The following is a 20046-nucleotide window of genomic DNA, read 5'->3' as shown; positions in this document are numbered from 1 at the left end:
TACATCAAACTGAAATCAAATTTGATTTAAAAATAATAAGGATTGCACTATACTGTAAAAGTGTTGATTTCAGTGGTGTACTAATTTTTTGCTATTTTTGCATAGAACATAAAAGTGTGAAAAATAGTACTCGGGAAATTGTTTTTTTTAACAGTATATAAGTCTTATCATTCTTTGAATCCGAAAAAATTGATGCCCACGAATATGTTTACATGGAAGTATCCGTGAAAATTAGTAGGTTTACAGTATGGACTAGAAATAAAAATTATGTACGAAGTAGAAAAACTTGGTGAAGCCTCGGTTACTGAATAATTTTATTGTTTACTGTCAACTCTAATAGATTTTTTTTTCTAATATTTTTTATTGAAAGTCAGATCTGTGGTATTCATGACACAAGCTGTGCAAAGAATTGGTGGTTATTTCATCAAAAGTCATGAATTTGAAATTATTTTGTTGACCAGCCTGTTCATTTATTTCTCCATCAGTAATTCTTATATGGATGGATATATTTACAGTGGCAAAGAACTTAGCACAAGTAAGCATGGTAAAGATTTCAGTCTATTGAAAGATCCTCCTGCCCGCCCACATATTGAAGCTCCGCCCACAATAATTAGAGCACCTGCCAATCAAATCACTACTGTTACCAGGGTAACCATACCATCTGACAACCAGTGTGAGGATGGAAGCAAGCTTTGTGTCATCTTATAGTAAATATTTATTAATGTTTTTGCCAATGTTATTAATTAAATAACAGTCATTATGAAAATCAGGTGGTGATTCATGCATGAAAAAAGACCATGGAATTCACTTTTCATTTCTAATTCAGAAACAATTACAGACCACATATATGGTCTAAGTTATTCATTCTGTTGTTGGACTTTTGAGTAAAAAATTTATTTAAATTGTGTATGACATCTGCACTTTATCGTTCTTGACTTTGGTTGGGTTCAGTGGGAGATGAATGTATGATTTTCTTCAAAATAAGGAAAAGACTATTGTAACATAAAAATATAGCATATGTGGATTGAACAAGCATCTTTGATGTTTTTTTTTCTACACCATGAATCACCTTTATCTTAATTTGTATGGATTGGTACATAAGGGATTTTGTCTCAGAATTATTACTTAATACTAACAAAAATGTTTGTACTTACATGTAATTTAAGACATATATTTACCATATTGTCTTTTTTTCAGAGCCTTTTCTTCTATTGAATGAGATGACACTTTTTGTCATAAAAATTTAGTGATGTTTAAATTTAATACTGAAATAGATGTAATGAGTTGAGGAATGTTATATCAAAATTTATGGGCAACTTTATCATTTTTCCATCGTTCTTACAGCCTGATATTTTCTCTGGCTACCGATGTGGTATAGTGCATGCAATACAGATAAATAGAAATTAACTGATTTCAGGAATCTGTATCAATTATAAAAACTGAGAAAAGCTAACTAGATGCTCTCGTGGATAACAAGATTTCTCCACTCTCTATAGTTAAATTTTAGATTTAACAGTCTCCTGTGGAGAAATCTTGTGATCTCCTTGAGACTGAAGCAGAATCTATATGTAAACTGTGATTGAGTGTAAACTGTTAATGGAATTAATGGAAGCTATAGTTATTTTAACTGTAATTACATTAAATGTAAACTATATTTTAATCTAAGTTGTATTTACTTTAATGAAAACTTAAACTACTTTAATGTAAATTGTTTTTAATTTAATGTAAACTGTAATTACTTAAATGGAATCTGTAACTATTTTTATGTAAATTACAATTATTTTAATGTAAACTAATTACATTAATGTAAAACTGTAATTACTTTAAAGTGAACTGTTATTATGCACTTGTTATTTATTACATCACTTTAATCATTGACATATTTTTTTTACTGTTGACTAACCACTTGTTAAAAGTAGCATGTGTTTTTTTGTTAATCAATTCTGCTGTTATTTGAGTTCACTTCATAGTGATGATTTATTTAGTGATGTAAAAGTTAATGTTTTTTTATGTTGTTTTACTGGATCTGTATTATTACTCTTTTATGTTTACATTTTTAAGTGTCAGTTGCAGTAAGAATCAGGCAGTGTGTGAAACATGGTATGAAAATAAACCACCACTTTGGACCATCGAAATCAATAAAGAAATGATTTTTTTTATATTTTTATATCATTTTGATAAATGTAGTGTATAATTTTATTAAAGTGCCCAGGTAATTAACATTTCAGGGGTAGATAACTGTTGAAAACCTCTAATTTCTAATATGGTAATAAAAATTTTTCTAGCATATTCACTAAGGCAGAGATCAAATAATGGTCAAATTAAAAAAGAAGATTTGTTTTCCATGAGTGATAGTGTATTTGCAGTTCGGTGTACTACTAACTTGCTAGTTTCAGATTTTTCCAAATTTGCCTGATTCTTACAAAGACTTAATCCCTGTAAGTTTTTGAATTAAAAATATGATAATTATATAACTGATAATGTATTAATTTATTAACTTATGGTTTTATAAACCTAACCATATATCATACTCATAGAACAGACAACCCATGACAAGTAAGAAATATTCTTTAACTGTTTTTTTCTGAAAAGTCCACTGTTTGGCAGACATTGTTTTAGTTCATTACTAACAGCTGCAGGTTGGACATTGAAATCAAACTTTGTTTGACAAATGGATTTAGTTACTTAAAATCATTCACTTTTCTCCATTTTGGCAAAATCTTTGCATTTTGTGAGAGGACTATATGCATTGTTTAGATTGAGTTGTAAAGTTAATACCCTGGTTGGAACTTGCAATTTTAGATGGGAAATTGTATAATTCCATTTTGAATTTTAAACTGTGTGCAAAAGGTGGAAACATAGTTTTCTATCACATGCGTATTTTGAAAGGACTATCTGCATTGTTTAGATTGAGTTCTTAGCAACTGACCCTGGTTGGAACTTGTAATTTTAGATGGGAAATTGTATAATTGCATTTTGAATTTTAAACTGAGTACAAAAGGTGGAAAAATAGTTTTCTTTCACATGTAATTGAATTTTTTGTTTGAAAAAGGGCCTTTTTTTCTGTATTTTAGACAATTTGACAATTGTACTTTTTTCTGAGTTATTTGCCCTGTTATACCAATAATTGATTAACATTTCAATGAAATTTGTTTTATCAAAAAATGTATATAGTTGAACCTGTCTTAGCAACCATCTGTATTTAGTAATAACCTGTATTAAAAGACTATGGTTAAAATATCCTTGTGTAGTAAAATCATCATGTATGTAAAGACCACCTGTCTTATGTGAACATGTCCTTTGGGACTTAGGACTTGTTTGACTGTATGTGTCAAAGAAAATTTAAGTTCATAGTTTTTTTTTTTGGGTTAAAATAGTGAAATTGATCTATTATTGCCTGACCTTGTTTCACCGAATATTTCTGACAGTGAATTGTAAAACACTTCGTGATTGTTATAATGTATGATGTTTACAGATGCATTTGTGGAAATATTTTATCTATTTTTTATTGATCCGTCCTATGTTATTTTACTAAAAAACATTTTTACATGAAATCATGGGACAGAAATTTTAGAAAACTGTAGAATGTACAGATTTTACAGCTGTATTGCCTTTATTGAAGATATTTTAAGGTATACACAATGCATCAGATATTTCTAAGCCTTTGTTCAAATGGTTCTAAAATATCAATTCATAAAGAATATGATATTTATGGAGTGTTGGTAATATTTTAATCTAGGAAAATGATACAGTTGTTAGAAACGATTTGTCAAGGAACTTGATTGCTATATTGTCCCTTCCAAGACAATATATGCCTCATCACATCAGCTTTATAGTGCAAATTAGTTTATCACAAAAATTGTCCTATTGCTTAGTATTCTTCCATAATGGAAAAAAGGCTTAAGTATACAAGTCACACTTATGTTACATTTTGTCTACCTGTATGCAATTTTACACAACGAAAATACTTATTTTGGTCAAAATTTATTTGAGGAAGTAGACTTGTATATCCTTGTAGACATGTATCTACTACTATAAAGTACTAATGTTCTATTGTTTGTGGGGTACCAATTAGTGTGGATTTTGTTGTTGAGCCACACCACGAAATTCGGTTCCTAACCATAGGAGATTCTCATTGATGTGTTTACTGAAGCCTTCAAAACCACATATTCACAATTCCATGAGCATTTGTACCTTCTCTGATCCAAACAAAAATTGGCATCAACGAATTAAAGTACTTTCACAGTAATACATCACCAAGTGTTAAGATGTCTCCTCTCATTGTCTTAAAGTAAAAGAAATAACTCAACACTTGTAATAAGTCTACAGCTCTTTTTGTCCTTGATATTGTCATTTGTTATACGAATTTTCCTTTTTGATCATTTGCCTACATTTGTCATTAAAATATCTAATAAAAAAATTGACAAATGCAAAAGAAAAAAAAATGACAATTTTTATATTGCAAATTGTTATGCCATATTTTTATTTTATTTTATCAAAATTTAAGTTATGGAGATTTCGCAATGCTAAGGGTTATAGTATTATCTGGCCATGATTTTGTCTTTTTCTGTGACTTTGTTCTGAAATTTTCTTTCCTAAGTTATCTCCCTTCACACCCATATGATCTGTAAGGTGTATCTTGCCCAGCCGTGTTCAGGTATCCTCCGTCCATTCTCACATGATGTGATATGTTTGTTGTGCTTTGTTATTCAATATTAGACTTTAGAGTATTTAGTGCTCAAATTTTAATACAATAAAACTTATGTATTGAAATAATTTATGCTTATTTTAACTCGTTTTTAATTATCGATATTAAAAAATAAGTTTCCATATTACAGGTATATACAGTAAAGTAATAATAAAACAACAATAAATCATGAAATAAAGAGTAAATATCGGCAAAAAATACCAAAGGTCGATAATGGAACAATCCAAATTCATCAGGATTCAGTTACCTGGCCCAAACCTCAAAACAGGAAACAAAGACAATCTAAATATAAAATAATATAAAAACAGAATAAAATATGATGGAAAATGTAATTCAGGAACGACTGTTATATTTTTCATTGTATGAAAAAATAACCTCAAACACGTGGTGCACATTTAATAACCTGCTTAGAACATTAATGCCTTATAATTCAATTTAAGAATCAAAACTCAACAAGTAAATCATTATAAAACTTTGATGACGTTGCAGTCATTACAAAAAATTTGTCTACGAGATGATGGACAAAACTGTTATCCAATCCGAATCGGTGTTGCTTCTAAAATTAAATTATCACATATTAAAAAAACGAAGATAAGGAAAATTGCACAAACAACTAAAACACTTGCAATATAAATTTTATAGGGGAACAGAAGGAAAAAAAACGGTTGTCAAACTAAACCAACTTTTTACTAAATATTAAACAACGTCTATATAAACTTTGCCCAGAAAATCAGATCAGAAATTTATATAATAAACTGAACACACCCCTTTAAAAAACATACTTTTTCTTTACTTTATCAAGAACACCGAACTTCATATGTTAAACTGACTATTTTAATACGCAATTTTAAATCGCATGATGCAATTTTGTTATAAAATTAATAATAGGGCAATTTTATTGACTTATCCTCTTCGAGCCTGGTGGCACATAAGGCTGTAACTAAGGACCTCCAGTTTTCTCGGTTTTTGGTAATGCTCCCCATTTCACTCCAGGTCTTTCCCATGTCTTTGAACTCTGATGTCATAGTTCGCCTCCATGTTTCTCTTGGTCGTCCTTTGCTTCGTTTGCCATCTGATGGTGTCCATTTGGCAGCTACTTTGCTGATATTGTCTGCCTCTTCTGTTGATATGGCTAAACCAACTTAATCGTCAGTGTTTTATCTGCATCATGATGTCAGTTTGACCAGTTTTTTCCAGGTTGGTGATCTTTTGTGGCCAATATATTCTGGAGATCTTTCTCAGGCATTTGTTGTGGAATTCTGAGAGTCTCTGGCTGTCTTTCTGTGTTACTCGCCAGCATTCAGACCCATACAGAAGGACTGATATGACATTGCTGTTGTATAATTTGTTTTTTCCTCAGGCTGATGTTGTTATTCTTCCATATTCTATTTACTAGGTGAAATGCGACATTTGCCATGATTTGGGCAATTTTAGTCTACAGCTTAAGAAACTAAAATATATTACGTTTTTTTAGAAATAAGAAACAAGAAAACGTTGACGGATGAATAAGTTCCAGTCTTTAAAAAAACAAATAAGACAAGATAATATTCATGCATTTCCAAAACCCAGCAAACTTACTTTTCATTCTACTCTAGAAATTTATAGACTACATTCCAGTCTTGTAAGTTTCGAATCTTTTGAAGTTGAAATAAATACATATATTGTATGAAAGTGGCACTTTGCAAGAGTAATCGTTCTTAATTTTTGGTTGACCAAAGGTCAATTATGGTTCATATGTTAAGTTGACATTTCAACATTTCAATAACAAAGACTAAGAAACAAAAAGTAAAAATAAAAATAAAAAATAAAAAAGGAAAAAAAGAAACGAAACGAAACGAAACGAAACAACTACCTCCATGAATCAAAAGGAAACACATAGATAGTTATAACATAAATCATAAAATTTTATTTGCACAAAATGTTGAACAAAGTCTTAACCGAACAAAGTCGTCAGCCCAGAAGGGGTTCGGTATAGTTTGAATTTGAACATTCTGATGTCTGTTTTTTTTTCGACTGAACTGAGATGATCATAAGTTCCCATTTTTGCATTGTTTGTAACATCGGTCTGAGCGGATGTAGAATAATCAGAGTCGTTAGTATGTTTAACAATACTGTTAAGATGATCATAGTCTGATTTATATACATAGTCACTTCTTGTTCAATTGGTTGAGCAAAACTGTAGGTGTATGTTTAACCGTCGCTTCCGATTGGTTTTGCAAGACTAATTCGATGGCACGATTACTTGATTACTAATTTCATAGGAGAAATTATGTTGACCCTTTTGTTTGACTAGCCTTTATTGGTGGATTGTTGTTGTTTATGACTTGTAGATTTATTAGGTATTGAAATTGCTTTTTCGTAAAATTCAAAAAGTAGGTATCATACCTGTTCATAAAATTATAAATGATCCAAAACTTATACATATTTATATTGAAATAAAAAAATTTTTTTCATAAAGACGGCACTGCTACAGAAAACAGTAAAACGTTCAATAACATTAAATGAACTTAAAAATAAAACAGATTGGAAAATAGTATACTACTTGTACAAAAATGTTACTGAATGAGTTTAAATATAATTAGGATAAAGTAATAGAAAAATGTCGATTTGGTAAATGATTCAGACCTCCGTTTCATAACAACCACAGTGATTATTACTGCAGTTATCAAAGCCAATACTGTAAACACGACACCAACAACAACTCCAGCTGTAAAGTTTTTTTTAAAGGATATCATAGCATAGATCACGCTTGAATTCTCTTATACTGGGCCAATGACCCATCCTTGTGACATTAAATGGGTGAATTCAAATATTACAATGCATGAGCAAATAATATGAATAGTGTATTATTTCTAAAGACAAAACATGGGTCATGGACCCTATCTTTTTAGGGTCCTTTTTGCACTTTTAAAGGCCAATAGCCCATGACCGCCTCCCAAAGTGATCCCTGTCATAGTGTTTTAGTCGACAGTGTAAAAACACCAATCTTTGATTAAAATTTTTATAAAAATACGTCAGGTCATTTCAATCGCAACCTATCCTACTCATATAAGCATTCAAAAAGGTCATTAAAGATATATTATGAATAGGTTTTAACGCTGTTTTCAAGATTATAACATTACTTATTATCGATTTTATTTTCAAATTAGTTTTGTTACTTCAAGTTATAACTTGTAAATTGTTTTGCTATTTTCGTCCACGGATATTTGTATGTAGAGAACTACTGCATGTTCATGTATTCAAGTAGGTACTCATAAGATTTACACAAAAGACACGTAAGCTAGCTCATGTATTTGATGTCAATATGTGTTTAAGTTTAAGCTCATCTTCAGCTTAAAATGATGTATATAAACAGATAATCTGCCAACTATGCCCAGGTACTAGTGACCTTTAATGGTCGACCGACGTTTGGATAATGGTTTATTCTTGCGTTGTATACTCCAATATATGACAACCTAACTATGCTGATTTCTTAAACAAAATCAAAGTGAACATTAAAAATGAACACCTTGAATCTAATCATGTAAATTTTTCCGCCTAATTTTGAATGATTACGTTGCAAAAACTTTACTTAAATCAAACATTTCCATAGTATCCTTTATCGCCTAGTTTTTATCTCAATTCCTAAAATTAAAAATCAATTGAAAAAAAAAAGATTTTCACGGTCGTCCTTAAAATGATTATACATATTTGCGGATGACTGATCCTAGTTATTTGTATTTTGTAAAACTGGCACAGTCGTATATCCGATCATATCCGATTTCTAAAAGGAGTAAATATGTAGTTTTCGAAAGTATATATATATTTTTTTAATTTTCGAGTAACAAAATAAGTGTTTGCATCGGAAGATATGTTTTGGCAATATATGTGTTTTCTGAATTAATTCGGATTAATGAAAATAGTTTGCGTCTAATACTGAAACAATTAATTTTTTTTTCGTTATATGTATGACAGCAAATAAAACCTTATTCAATTGAAATAAATTTTTGACATTTTACATGGTCATAGACTTGTAGCAGTTTGGGTTGCAATTAAAAAAGGGAGCAAAGCGTCTTGACATAAACAGTTGTATATAGATAACAAATGAGTTAACAAATATTAAAGTTTTTTTACCTAAATGTTGATTTTAGCAATGACTTTCAAAACCCATGGTAGGAAATGAGTTGCATATTTATTTTGTACAAACATTAACGTCTTAAAATGTTTAGCATCGGAAATCAAAAGTATTGTGCGAAGTTTTTTTAAGTAATGTTCAATAGAGCACTAACCTGTATATTATTATTATTAATATATGGCACATTTTTTACCTGTTCGGCACAGAAATATCCTACCATTCGTGTTGCATTCCACCTTTCCGTGAGTTCAACTTGATTTCCATCAGCAGAAAAAAAACAATTTAAAAGCCATCTTTCTTCAATTTCATCTGAAAGTAAGTATTTAGAAAGTGAAAGATTGTTATTTTTTGATAATATACTTTATATGCAACAAAGGGACAGTGTCAAACTGTCAAACTGCAGTGCTGAAGATTAATACGTAAATGCAAGCCCAAACTATTGTACAATTCAATTTAATAGAGTATTTCTAGAAAAGCAGAGGACGCTTACCCTACCGGTGCACCTTGTTTATGCTCCCAGTTTTTAGTGGAGTCAGAGTTGCTCATTTGCTTTTGTTACTTTGTATGTATGATTTTAGTTACTTTATATTCTTTTATTTTAAGAAACTTAAGACATAATTTATTTTATTTTTGTTAAACAAATGATTGCCAATTATGTCATTATTTTATCCGTAGTAAAACAAGGATAAAATGGAGTCTCCATTAAATATGGGCTGGCTTCTCCTTGTTTATGAAAGAAATGGAGTCCATGTATTACTTGGCATAGCAACCATTGTAAGCAAAATTATACAATAACGTCGAAAATGAGACCATTGTACATGTATGTCAATGTTGTTGGTCATATGTGTATCCCCGTTTTACCACGGCTGGGGTCTACATACCTTTGAAGCACATAATATTATTATATAAAATTACAACTGTACATTGTAAGCATAGTAATTGCCTTCTAACTTGTACTAAGAAACGAGGAACGGATGTGGTGAAACAAAACAAATGCATCAACGTATAACCTTAATACGTAATAGTAGATACTTTCAGAGAACACCAAACTGTATTCAACAAATGTAAACATACCTTTAAGTAAGCTCTGAAAGAATGATTACAACATTGGTCGACAAGCATCATGACTGCATGAACTTAAATATTGTGGGACAAGGTCTACTTTATCAATATTTTGTAATAATATATTCTATTAAATCATCATACTATATGATGTATTACCGTATTTACGAAGTTTAAATGCTTGAATTTCACGTCTGCCGCTAGTCCTATGCTGCGTATGAGAAAAATTTGGTTCCGGGCAATTGTTCTTAGTGAACCATTTAATAAACGACCAACCAGCAAGACACGCATTAGAAGCAGCTTCATATCCAATGAATGTTTCGTCACCTAGAAATTATATACAATATATTATACACACGTATTTCTGAAACAAAACAATAATGTAAAAAAGTATTAACATCATCATTTTCAACAAAGTATGATATTGTAAAATGATAGCACTTATTGTTTTAGTTAAAACCCACAATTTAAGTACCCAGCTTTGTAAGAAGCATGCAAATTCTGTAATATACCCCCAAAAAGGCTACACATTTTTCAGTTTTGCTATTAAGTTTCTTTATAGGTCTTCGGCGATTACTCACAGTTTCTATTTTAGTGTCACTTATAGAGTTATTGCCCTTAATTTTAAATTCTGCAGTACATTATATTTAACTTTTTTCTCTGATGAACAAGGTTATTTTGAAAACCCACATGTAAATTTCTGTTTAGTATGGTAGTTTACACAAAATATCAAAAATAAAAATATGTAGGCTTTCCAATCATGATTTTGCTTGATTCTTAGATTGAGTGTTACTTAAGAACAAATTAAGAAAACAAGTCATGCAATGTGAATCTATTGGATTCTCAATATTCAACTTGCATTAACTGGTTTGCAATTTATGTATATATATATATTCATTATTTTGGCAATGGCAATGGCAATTTTAGTCATCTAGAAAATTTAATAACAATTATTTACGATCATAGAAACATTTATTGACATTATATATCATTGTTAATCATATTTAATTAAACAAGCTAGATTTAACCATTTTCCACTGTTAATACTACTTGTAACTTGTTCATCGTTAAATCATTAATTTCTGTAGATAGCTGATTAGAGGTAAAGTTAACCCCCAAAACAGTAATATTTATATATTCTATTTTATTTCCATAATTCCGCTGAATATGATTTTTAGGACAAAATATAGGACAAAATAAAATAAATATCTGTGACTGAAAAAAATATTTGATCCTTCATCGTCTTTGCTTCGTGTGATCACGATTAGATCGTGTTTTGAATTTTAGCGTTTTTGAATTGTTCAACTGCTCACGCTTCAGAATTTTTTGCTGAAGTTTTCTAATGGCGTTATTATTAATAATAAATCAAATCTACGAAAAATACCCAACACGAAAGTACAAATAAAACAGTTAAAGAGTAATCAAAGGAAACAAGGTTATAGCGGTAATCCAACGAATGTAATCCAGGAACAAAGATCAGACATGGAAAACAGACATACACAACAAAGAACATAAAGTGACTAAAAGCATGGACCAGGTGCACCGGTAGGGTAAGCGTCCTCTGTTTTTCTAGAAACACCCGACGAGTTTTCATAAAAAGTCAAGTCCGGGGTAGACGAAAGAGGAAAGGAAAACTATGACACTTTGAACAAATCAGTTTTCATGGCGCAGATGAATACACCATAACGATCCACGAGTTGATGATGACGACCATGAAACTTCTGTAGTGATGACTTCAATCTTGTAGCAACACAACCCTGTTCCAGAAGCCTATTTGTTAGATTTCTAGCGCGATACAAAAAGTCTGCGTAGTTGCGGCAAGCTCTGGGCATAACGTATGAGTTGTGATATGAACACTCCATACGCAGGTGCTGAAAGGATGTTGCCACAGATGAAAGGAAAATTGACAATTCTGAACGAAAATTCATCACGTTTGTCGGAAAGTTTGGTCAATAGTTTCCTTTTACCATCGATTCCTAAGTGCAGGTCAAGATATGAGGCTGAATTCACAGAGTCTGTAGTATCCTTTACATCAAGTTCTATAGGGTAAATGCGATGTATCAAATCTCCGAAATTAGGATTGTTTAAATATAAAACGTCTTCTGTATAGTGGAAACTGGGATTAAAGGATCTAGCTAGACAAAAGTATTTCTTTCGGATCATATCAGCTATAAATTCATCCTCAGAAGATTGAAGGAATAGGTCAGCAAGTAGAGGAACACAATTCGTTCCCATTTTATTGAAAAACGCGCCCACAACACTGGACAAATATGTTGTCGATTAAAAATCCCAGCATTTTGTAAAAATCTTCCTCTGTATTTTTGGAAAATGATTTGGAATTATTTTTTTTTACAAAATATGAGGAATCTCTACCGAAAAACTATATATTTGTATCTAGGTGTACCATCTTTTTTGGAAAAACAACGATGTATAATGTTTTTTAACTGAATATGGGGAATATAAGTGTACAGTGTTGAAAAATCATAGGTTTTAATCCTATCATATTCTGATAATAGTCATGAACTGATTGTCTCCGAAAGGTCTTTCAAATTTTACAGGATCCACATTGAATTAATACCACTGCGGGAATAACAAGTGTTGTGGTAGAACTGTAGACCCTCTTTGACTACTGTGAGTATAGAGGTTATAAGTTTTGAAATAGGTTTGATGGCATATTTTGCAGATCCAGCTATGTAGCGTTGTTCTATGGATTCTTGTGGAGTTTAGGACTCCAGTACATAGACGGTAAATCACAATCATAGTCCTTGGTAGAGATACCAAAAGAGTATAGCACAGATTTGTGGTTTTCCTCAATTCCAGTTTATGGAGCGTGGTTCAGGGCACTTGGGACCTTAAGAAATGATATTACGCAGATATTCGTTGCCGTCCAACTTGGGAGAAATTTCTTACTTGTCATTGTTGCATACAAATTTAATTACAGAGTAATCAAGGGAACCAAGGTTATGGCGGTAATCAAAAGAACAACGACCAGACATGGAAAACAGACATACACAACAAAGAACATAAAGTAACTAAAATCATACATACAAAGTAACAAAAGTTGATCAACTCGGACTCCACTAAAAACTGGGAGCATGGACCAGGTGCACCGGTAGGGTAAGCGTCCTCTTAAACGCGATAACTTGCTACAGTTTATGTCAGGTTTGTAAATCATTGACAAAAATCATATACAGTCGAACCTCGATGTGTCGAACTCAGAAGAGTCGAAATCTCGGATAACTCGAACTAATTTCAGTCCCAACAAAACTCCCCTTACTCCAATACAATTTTACCTCAGATGACTCGAACTTGGATGAGTCGAAATCTCGGATAACTCGAGGTTTTCATCAGTCCCCTCGATAGGACTTCGAGATTAATTAACCCTGATGTCTCGAAGTCAACTAATTAGTCGGATAACTGATTGCTTTTTTACTAACCACGATCGAAGTGTGTTTTTACAACGATTAGCGTGGCTTTTGAAATTATTTGTTGACACTCGTTATTTCTTGATTAATCCAAAATAACGAGTGTAATGAAAAGAAACGAACTTTATTGACCTCGCGTCGGTATTCACACTAACAGTGAAATCGGATATTTTAATAAAAAAAAAAAAAAAAAAAATACAGATGACTTATATTGGTACATGTATCTGAATATTCAATTAAACATCAACAGACAATGATAACAGCGTGTATTTCCACAACTACATTCGTTTTCCTAGTGAATCTGAAATTTTATTGTAGTGATGTAGAGCATCTCCTGATTGTGAGACACGCAAAGCAGCATGTTATGAACTTATGACGTTTTCGTCGTATTAAAATAAAAAGGAAATTTCCCTTAAACACGTGATGCCGTTCAGTATTTAAAACCTGATAAACAACACACAAATATATCTTCCGATATAAAACGCAAGTCATCACGAAGAACTCTCTAAAGTTAGGAACACGAGCATGTACAAACAAAATAAATGCAGATACAATCATCGTCCAAACAATTTCCGGGTTATACTCAACGTCGGATGACCAACAGTCACTCTTACGGGGTGATGGATCGTTAAAAACGACGCGAAATATAACAATAAATTAAATAAACGTCTAAATATGTTTAACATCACCAGAAGATGGTAAAATTTAAATTGAATATTTCGGATAACTGATATCCTTCTTCAGCATAAAACTCATAAAACTATATAAGCATAAAACTCACAAAACTTTACGAGCATAAAACTCACAAAGTTCAAGATCAAAACAGATTCAGAAGCTGAATCGTGTACGCTGTGGGTGATTGTACCTTTATCAAAGGCTCACATAAGCAACTGATAAGGAGCCTGAATGAAAATAACAAAGAGGGCCTTTGTATCAAAATTAAAAGTAAAAATTAACTGTGGAAAACAATTAAAAAAAATAAAAAGTCCAAATATAGTAGTACGACGTATTGATGTATAGCATGTAGTGCTATACCAGCCTTAGACCAAGACCTAAAAATGAATTATTTTTTCTCATTAATTCCATCCGGAGAAGTTGTTTGCAATTTCTTCATCCAAAAGCTCTCCCGAGATACTCTTTTACATTTTGACCAGTTTTTATTATGTTCTATGATCGTTACAATAATGTTGTGGAGATCCTCCTTGGTGTGTCCGGCGGACCCAAGATGGAGACTTAGCGAGAGGTCTGGTTTGTATTTGTAGTCACTGCGATAACCATTCATACACCTGTTGAAAGGATGTTCTATTTCGCCAACATACTGCATACCACATCGGAACTAGAGAAGGTATAAGGTATTTGCGGTTTTCTACCATAGAAAAATACTTTATATTTATATATTGAGCCATGAAGCGGAATAACTTTCATAATATCTCAACTGCTACTACTAAAAAAATCAAGAGTCACCCTAGAAGGACTATATTTACAGGCAACATCAGCATGGTTTCTAAGTCATCTGCATTTGCTTTAGTGAATTATTAAGGGCAGTACACAAGAACTGTTGTGTATGCATATATACCTAAAAGTAGGGCGACTATTCATGTTTTTTTAAAATAAATCATATATAAAAATTTCTCGTGATTATGCACTGAAACATTGATGAAACAATACATTAAAAGTTGTCCATTTCACGGACTTTCGATTGCATAACGCATGATTAATTCATTGACTAAATATATTCAATTTGAGATGGCACTTATGCAGTTTTGATGTTAGACTTTTTGTCTTAAACGCTAATAGTGAAGATAAAATAATGCTTCAGTGTGAAAACAAAACTATTGTTGTTGGAATACATGTAACACGATCTCATGATGTTCTCATGTCGTTTTATCAATTTGCTCTTTAGAACGAACGACATGGAAAAGCATGTGAAAGGTAAATGAAGGGAATCAGGATTCAAACGTGAAATTAATCATTTAAGCGTGTTTTGATTTCTTGTTCCACGACAGTGTTATTCCGTATACTAAAACAGAAATAATTTTCACAAATAACTTCCCAACGCTTTGCTTCGATTTCTATTTGAAAAGGCCATTATTTGATCTTTGCATCACTGGCTTTGCTCAGAAATTTTTCAGTAGAATGTTAAAAAATGCCAATTTTGATTGAGTTATCTGCTTTTTAAATGTTCACTTTTAGCGCATTGCAATGAAATTATAACTCAATAGACCCTTTTGTGATAACCGGTGAGCATTGGGCATGCGGAATATACACTTCCTCGAGAAAAATTCTTTTGTTCTACCCAAGCCCTACCTCGCGGAAGTGTATATGAGCATTTTCATCAACTTAACACAAAAGGGTCTATTTGCCAAAATGATATGGAAAATCTTGTCTTTTGTCCTTGATTCTGGTGGTGCAAGTAGTCAAATTACATTAACAAAAATGAAGGGTTTTTCATACCATGTTTCACCCACTGCCTGGTTCGTACAGAGACTGACACTTAATAGTCTGAATTTATATTTTTATCTTTTTAATTTGAATGAAATTAACTGTAACTGAAATAATTGATTAGAATTGATGATTAATGTGTTTTGAAAACGTCATGACATTTTTGTAAACTCAGTGGAAACCTACCTTGGATATGTACTCATGAAATTCCTACTAAAATAATCCTATAATGATTTTTTTGTGCGTACTTCATCTAATTCTACATTATATCTACTATAAGGAATAAGAACACCAATATAGTATCATAAGCTTTCCTTAAATCATTGGACATATATTAAAGTCATATCGAACAATGAAGAAGAAGAAAAAAAGTAAAAATAATACACAGAATAAAATAAACTTTATAATCGTACACTTATTATAATTCCAATGAAAACGTTTCCTTTTAATTCATACTATCAAGTAATTAGAACTCAAGTTCCCAAATTTTAACACATGCAACTACACGTTGTAAACATTGATACATCTTGTAGACACATACAAGTACGATCCTGTAATATTTGAACATAAGGCATTGAAATTTGTCAAAGACAAAACATTTGCAAAAATTACATAAACTATCATAGAAAGATATCAAACAAAAACATAGGTAAAACGTATTGTAGATAGAAAATCCTCACCCCTCCTAAAAAAATGAATCCACTTACATTTTTGAACTTATTTGCATATAGGGGTATGCATCTACAGCGATTGTGTGTTTGTCCATACATTAGATGATAATACAATCTAGTCTACCCACTCAAAGAAAAACTGTAAGCAAATTTCAAGGAACAGCTATGTCATGAAAAAAAAATGATCGAATTTCTTGATGTCTGTAGATTTCACGTAAGTAAAATTGCGCAAGAAGAGCACTGATATAACAATAATATACAAGTAATAGATTTAACCAGTTTTAACCTAGTTAACATATCTTTTGCAGACCTGAAATAATTTATAATTATTCTCTTTGATTTGGTAGTTTTACCTCTAAGTGGACGGCAAAATATTCGCGATATCAGACCGTTGACAATTTGATGTGAACTAGTAATATAAAAACATATTCCGTTGCGATTGGCTGATGTGTGACTGTGTATCATTTTCAACAAAACCTGATTAGTCAAAAGCGAAGTTGTAACGTGTCAAACGTTGTTCTCCCGACACTTTTTTCGACTTCACCGACGATAGCTAGAATTTCCCCCATGACCAATGCCGAATGTCAAGTGAACAAAATATTCCAAAGGAATAATAGAGAAACAGGTTTAATAACTCGTGAAAGTTGAATATCGCAAAAAATCAGCTTGCTGTATTTAATTTCAACATCAAAACGAATTCGCCGAGGCTCGCTTGTTAATCTGAGTTAGGCACAACCTACAAGCAAGCATCGCACTTATACATTGTTTTAACGTTTGTACGTTTGTTAAATCGGTCTAAACAGGGCGACAGCTGAAATTTTAATTTTAAAACAATTTAAAAGAGTTATCAAGGGAACCAATATTCTAGCGGAAATCAAAGTAATGTAATACAGGGACAAAGACCAGACATTGAAAACAGGCACACACAACAAATAACATAACATAACCAAAATGATACATACAAAACAACAAAAGTAAAACTGGGAACATAAACTACTCAAAGGCTACTTTTACTATGAATTAATTTTCCTGGTTTATTTCTGCTGACCTATTTGACACTTATTACGGTAGCAGAAAGTATACCGTCAGTCTTGCATGCGATGCTAGGTCAGATTTTGGAATTAAATAAAAAATAAATTGAGTTGATATTTCACAAATTCAACTTTTACCAAGTACGAAAACATTAAGTCCTGTAATTTTACTGTAAATTACAGAACTGTTTCAGTATTATAAGAGTATAGTTACAGTACTAAATAGAAATATAGAAATGTGTAAGTCTAACGTTGGTAGTGTAACGTCAGATATCAAAATTATTACCGAGGTTATATGTAACCCTCTAACCAGAGTTGAATAAGTTACCTTTGATGTATACTCATTTGGTTGGTTCTGTATAATTCCCTAACCATACCGATTCTGCTATCCCACTGCTTTGCAACCAATATTGCAGTTTAGTTATGTTGCTTTCCAAAACAAGTCCGCTATCTTTGCAATATCGACTGGCATTGTATCAGGAGAGTGATATATTTACGAATTGCAGATCATTCATTTGTGCTTCAAAAGATTAAACACACATTTCCATAAACTCATTATGATTGTGGAAAATTAATATTCATTCTATTTTCTAGATATTTGTATTTGATTTTGTTTAAGCATTTGCTTAGTATATTGTTTATCGCTTTTTTTCTGATCTAGTGTGCGTTGTAATGTATTGTGTAAATATTCTTGAGGAATTGTGTTGTTTCATTCAATTGCAGGCAAGTTGTTGTTTTGTAAATTAAAAGAAACGAACAAACAAACAAACTAACAACAAACAAAACCAAACCAAAAAGAAACAAAAAGCACCCTCGATTACAGTTATCTTCCGTATAACTTTCATCCATCACTTTAATTTCACTATGCATGTACTTATAAAGCCGAATTATTTTTACTTTTGAAAAACAAATCTTCTTGTGCATGAACTTGATATAAGTAACGCAACAATTGTTATGAACACTGGATAGATTTTGGTCTGGTTAATTTGCATTTGTTTTATGTACTTCATTTCATGCTTTCAGTATTGCTTATTTTATTCTTTACATTATTTTCTTAATAAATGTAGTATGTAATTCGTTGTATTTGACAATGAACATCTTTTCAAAACATTGCCTAAACTTGGGAAGAGAACCATAAATGCGAACTTTTCGAGACTTATCGAATGCTATACGAACTACAAGCTCTTACACGATGCTAATTCTAATTTCTGGTTTGATCGAAATTGAAGATCACGTTTAAAGGAAGTTTAAATGTAATAGCACACTTTTTTGATTTTACGTTTTCACGTTTGTTCAATTCGACACAAACTATTGAAATTGTCGCTAAATAAAAAAAAGTTCATACATACTGTTGTCTGACCGTTTTAATGCTGTTTAAAGGGGGCTTTGTTTGAGTGTTATTGTCTGTAGTTGTTTTATCTCATTAAAGTGAATTGTTTTGGTTTTCAGTCTATATATTTGGAATTGAATACTTTACAACGTAATATTTTATATTTATCATTAGTCCATATTTATCATGTTAGATCTTTTATGCAAATGCTTCAAAACAGTTTTCAGAACAAAAACAGGTATGTTCTATATGCTACACAAGGAGTAAAATAGGACACCTGAAAATGACTATATGATATTGTTATAAACCAAACAAGTTATTTTGAGGCCATGGGCTAAATATAAAATGTTGATTATTGGCACACGCGCTCCGACAACTACGCGTCTCGCAAGACGTTCTTTCCCCAAAGCTTGTTTGGTTTATAGCAATATCAGGGAAGATGAAGTTAGCATAGTAAGGTTTGTTGTGACATGCATCATTAATTTGATTCTCTATCCTACATAATAACACCCAGAAGAACTGTCCCATACTGGACTTCGAATTCCGCGGAGGAAACGACCAAAAATTTACCTCGCAAATTTGACAGTTCTAACATCGTTGGAAATTTTTCAGACCTTCCTATGCTAACTTTATCTTCCCAGCATCAATATTACATATGAAGTAAATGTATTGGTTATATCCTTATTGCTTTGTAATTTCGTTTCACTCGTTTTCGATTTTGTTTTCGCCCACCTAAAAGCGTGAGTTAAAAATTAGTATGGTCGTTATTACATTGACATTTTTAGAAGTTCGCAAAAAATCTTTTCATTATTTCGTATGAAGGTAAATCATTATGTATGCAGTATTATTGTAGCACTGAAATTTATCTGTATGACATTTTAAAGACTGAAAAATGAACTTACCCACTTTACAAAAATGGTATATAAACATTAAAACTATCGTAGTAGACTTCATTTCCAAAGATATATGATACATCCATCTACGGTTACATTTATAGTTAGTTTCTTAAAGGAAACATTTTGACCTGGAAAACATATATAAATAGATAATGTTTAGTTTTAAATAGTTTCCTTGTTTGTTTTGTATATGTTGTATACATTAAATCTGTTTGAATGGTTCTTTTAAATACTAACGTGACTAGCCCCCATGAAACAATTAAACTGACCAAACATTCATTGAATGGTACTTTTTGCAATCTGTCTATCTAAGAAAAATTCTTTTTCTGTACAATTCAATCATCTCGAGATAAAGGGTAAATGTAAC

The 20046-nt window shown here is 31.5% G+C and overlaps 1 protein-coding gene and 1 long non-coding RNA gene across 5 annotated transcripts in view; one reads left to right on the top strand and one right to left on the bottom strand.

Annotated features, from left to right (window-relative positions):
* The window catches only part of LOC148597670 (uncharacterized), a 34168-nt gene extending 29382 nt beyond the window's left edge, over nt 1-4786 (top strand). For 3 of the 4 annotated variants that reach the window (XM_088561221.1, XM_088561224.1, XM_088561223.1), the window contains one exon: nt 516-4786. In XM_088561221.1, the coding sequence (XP_088417347.1) occupies nt 516-708 (193 nt within the window). In that variant the 3' untranslated portion in view covers nt 709-4786. The remainder of the gene's footprint in view (nt 1-515) is intronic. The other variant, XM_088561222.1, reaches the window with a different exon arrangement.
* LOC148597669 (uncharacterized) lies at nt 3330-19807 on the bottom strand. The gene is made up of 4 exons (XR_015918489.1): nt 19686-19807; nt 17782-17973; nt 10044-10211; nt 3330-9131 (listed from the first exon to the last, which is right to left on the bottom strand). It is a non-coding gene; the product is annotated as an uncharacterized LOC148597669 (long non-coding RNA).
* Between the last annotated feature and the right edge of the window lie 239 nt (nt 19808-20046).

This window comes from Perna viridis, chromosome 14 (genome assembly GCF_037379345.1).
Source record: "Perna viridis isolate PV_CMFRI_1.1 ecotype Kerala chromosome 14, ASM3737934v1, whole genome shotgun sequence".
In the NCBI taxonomy this organism is placed as follows: Eukaryota; Metazoa; Mollusca; class Bivalvia; order Mytilida; family Mytilidae; genus Perna; species Perna viridis.
Note: the sequence above shows the minus strand (reverse complement) of the source record. Positions and strands in the feature narration are given on the sequence as shown.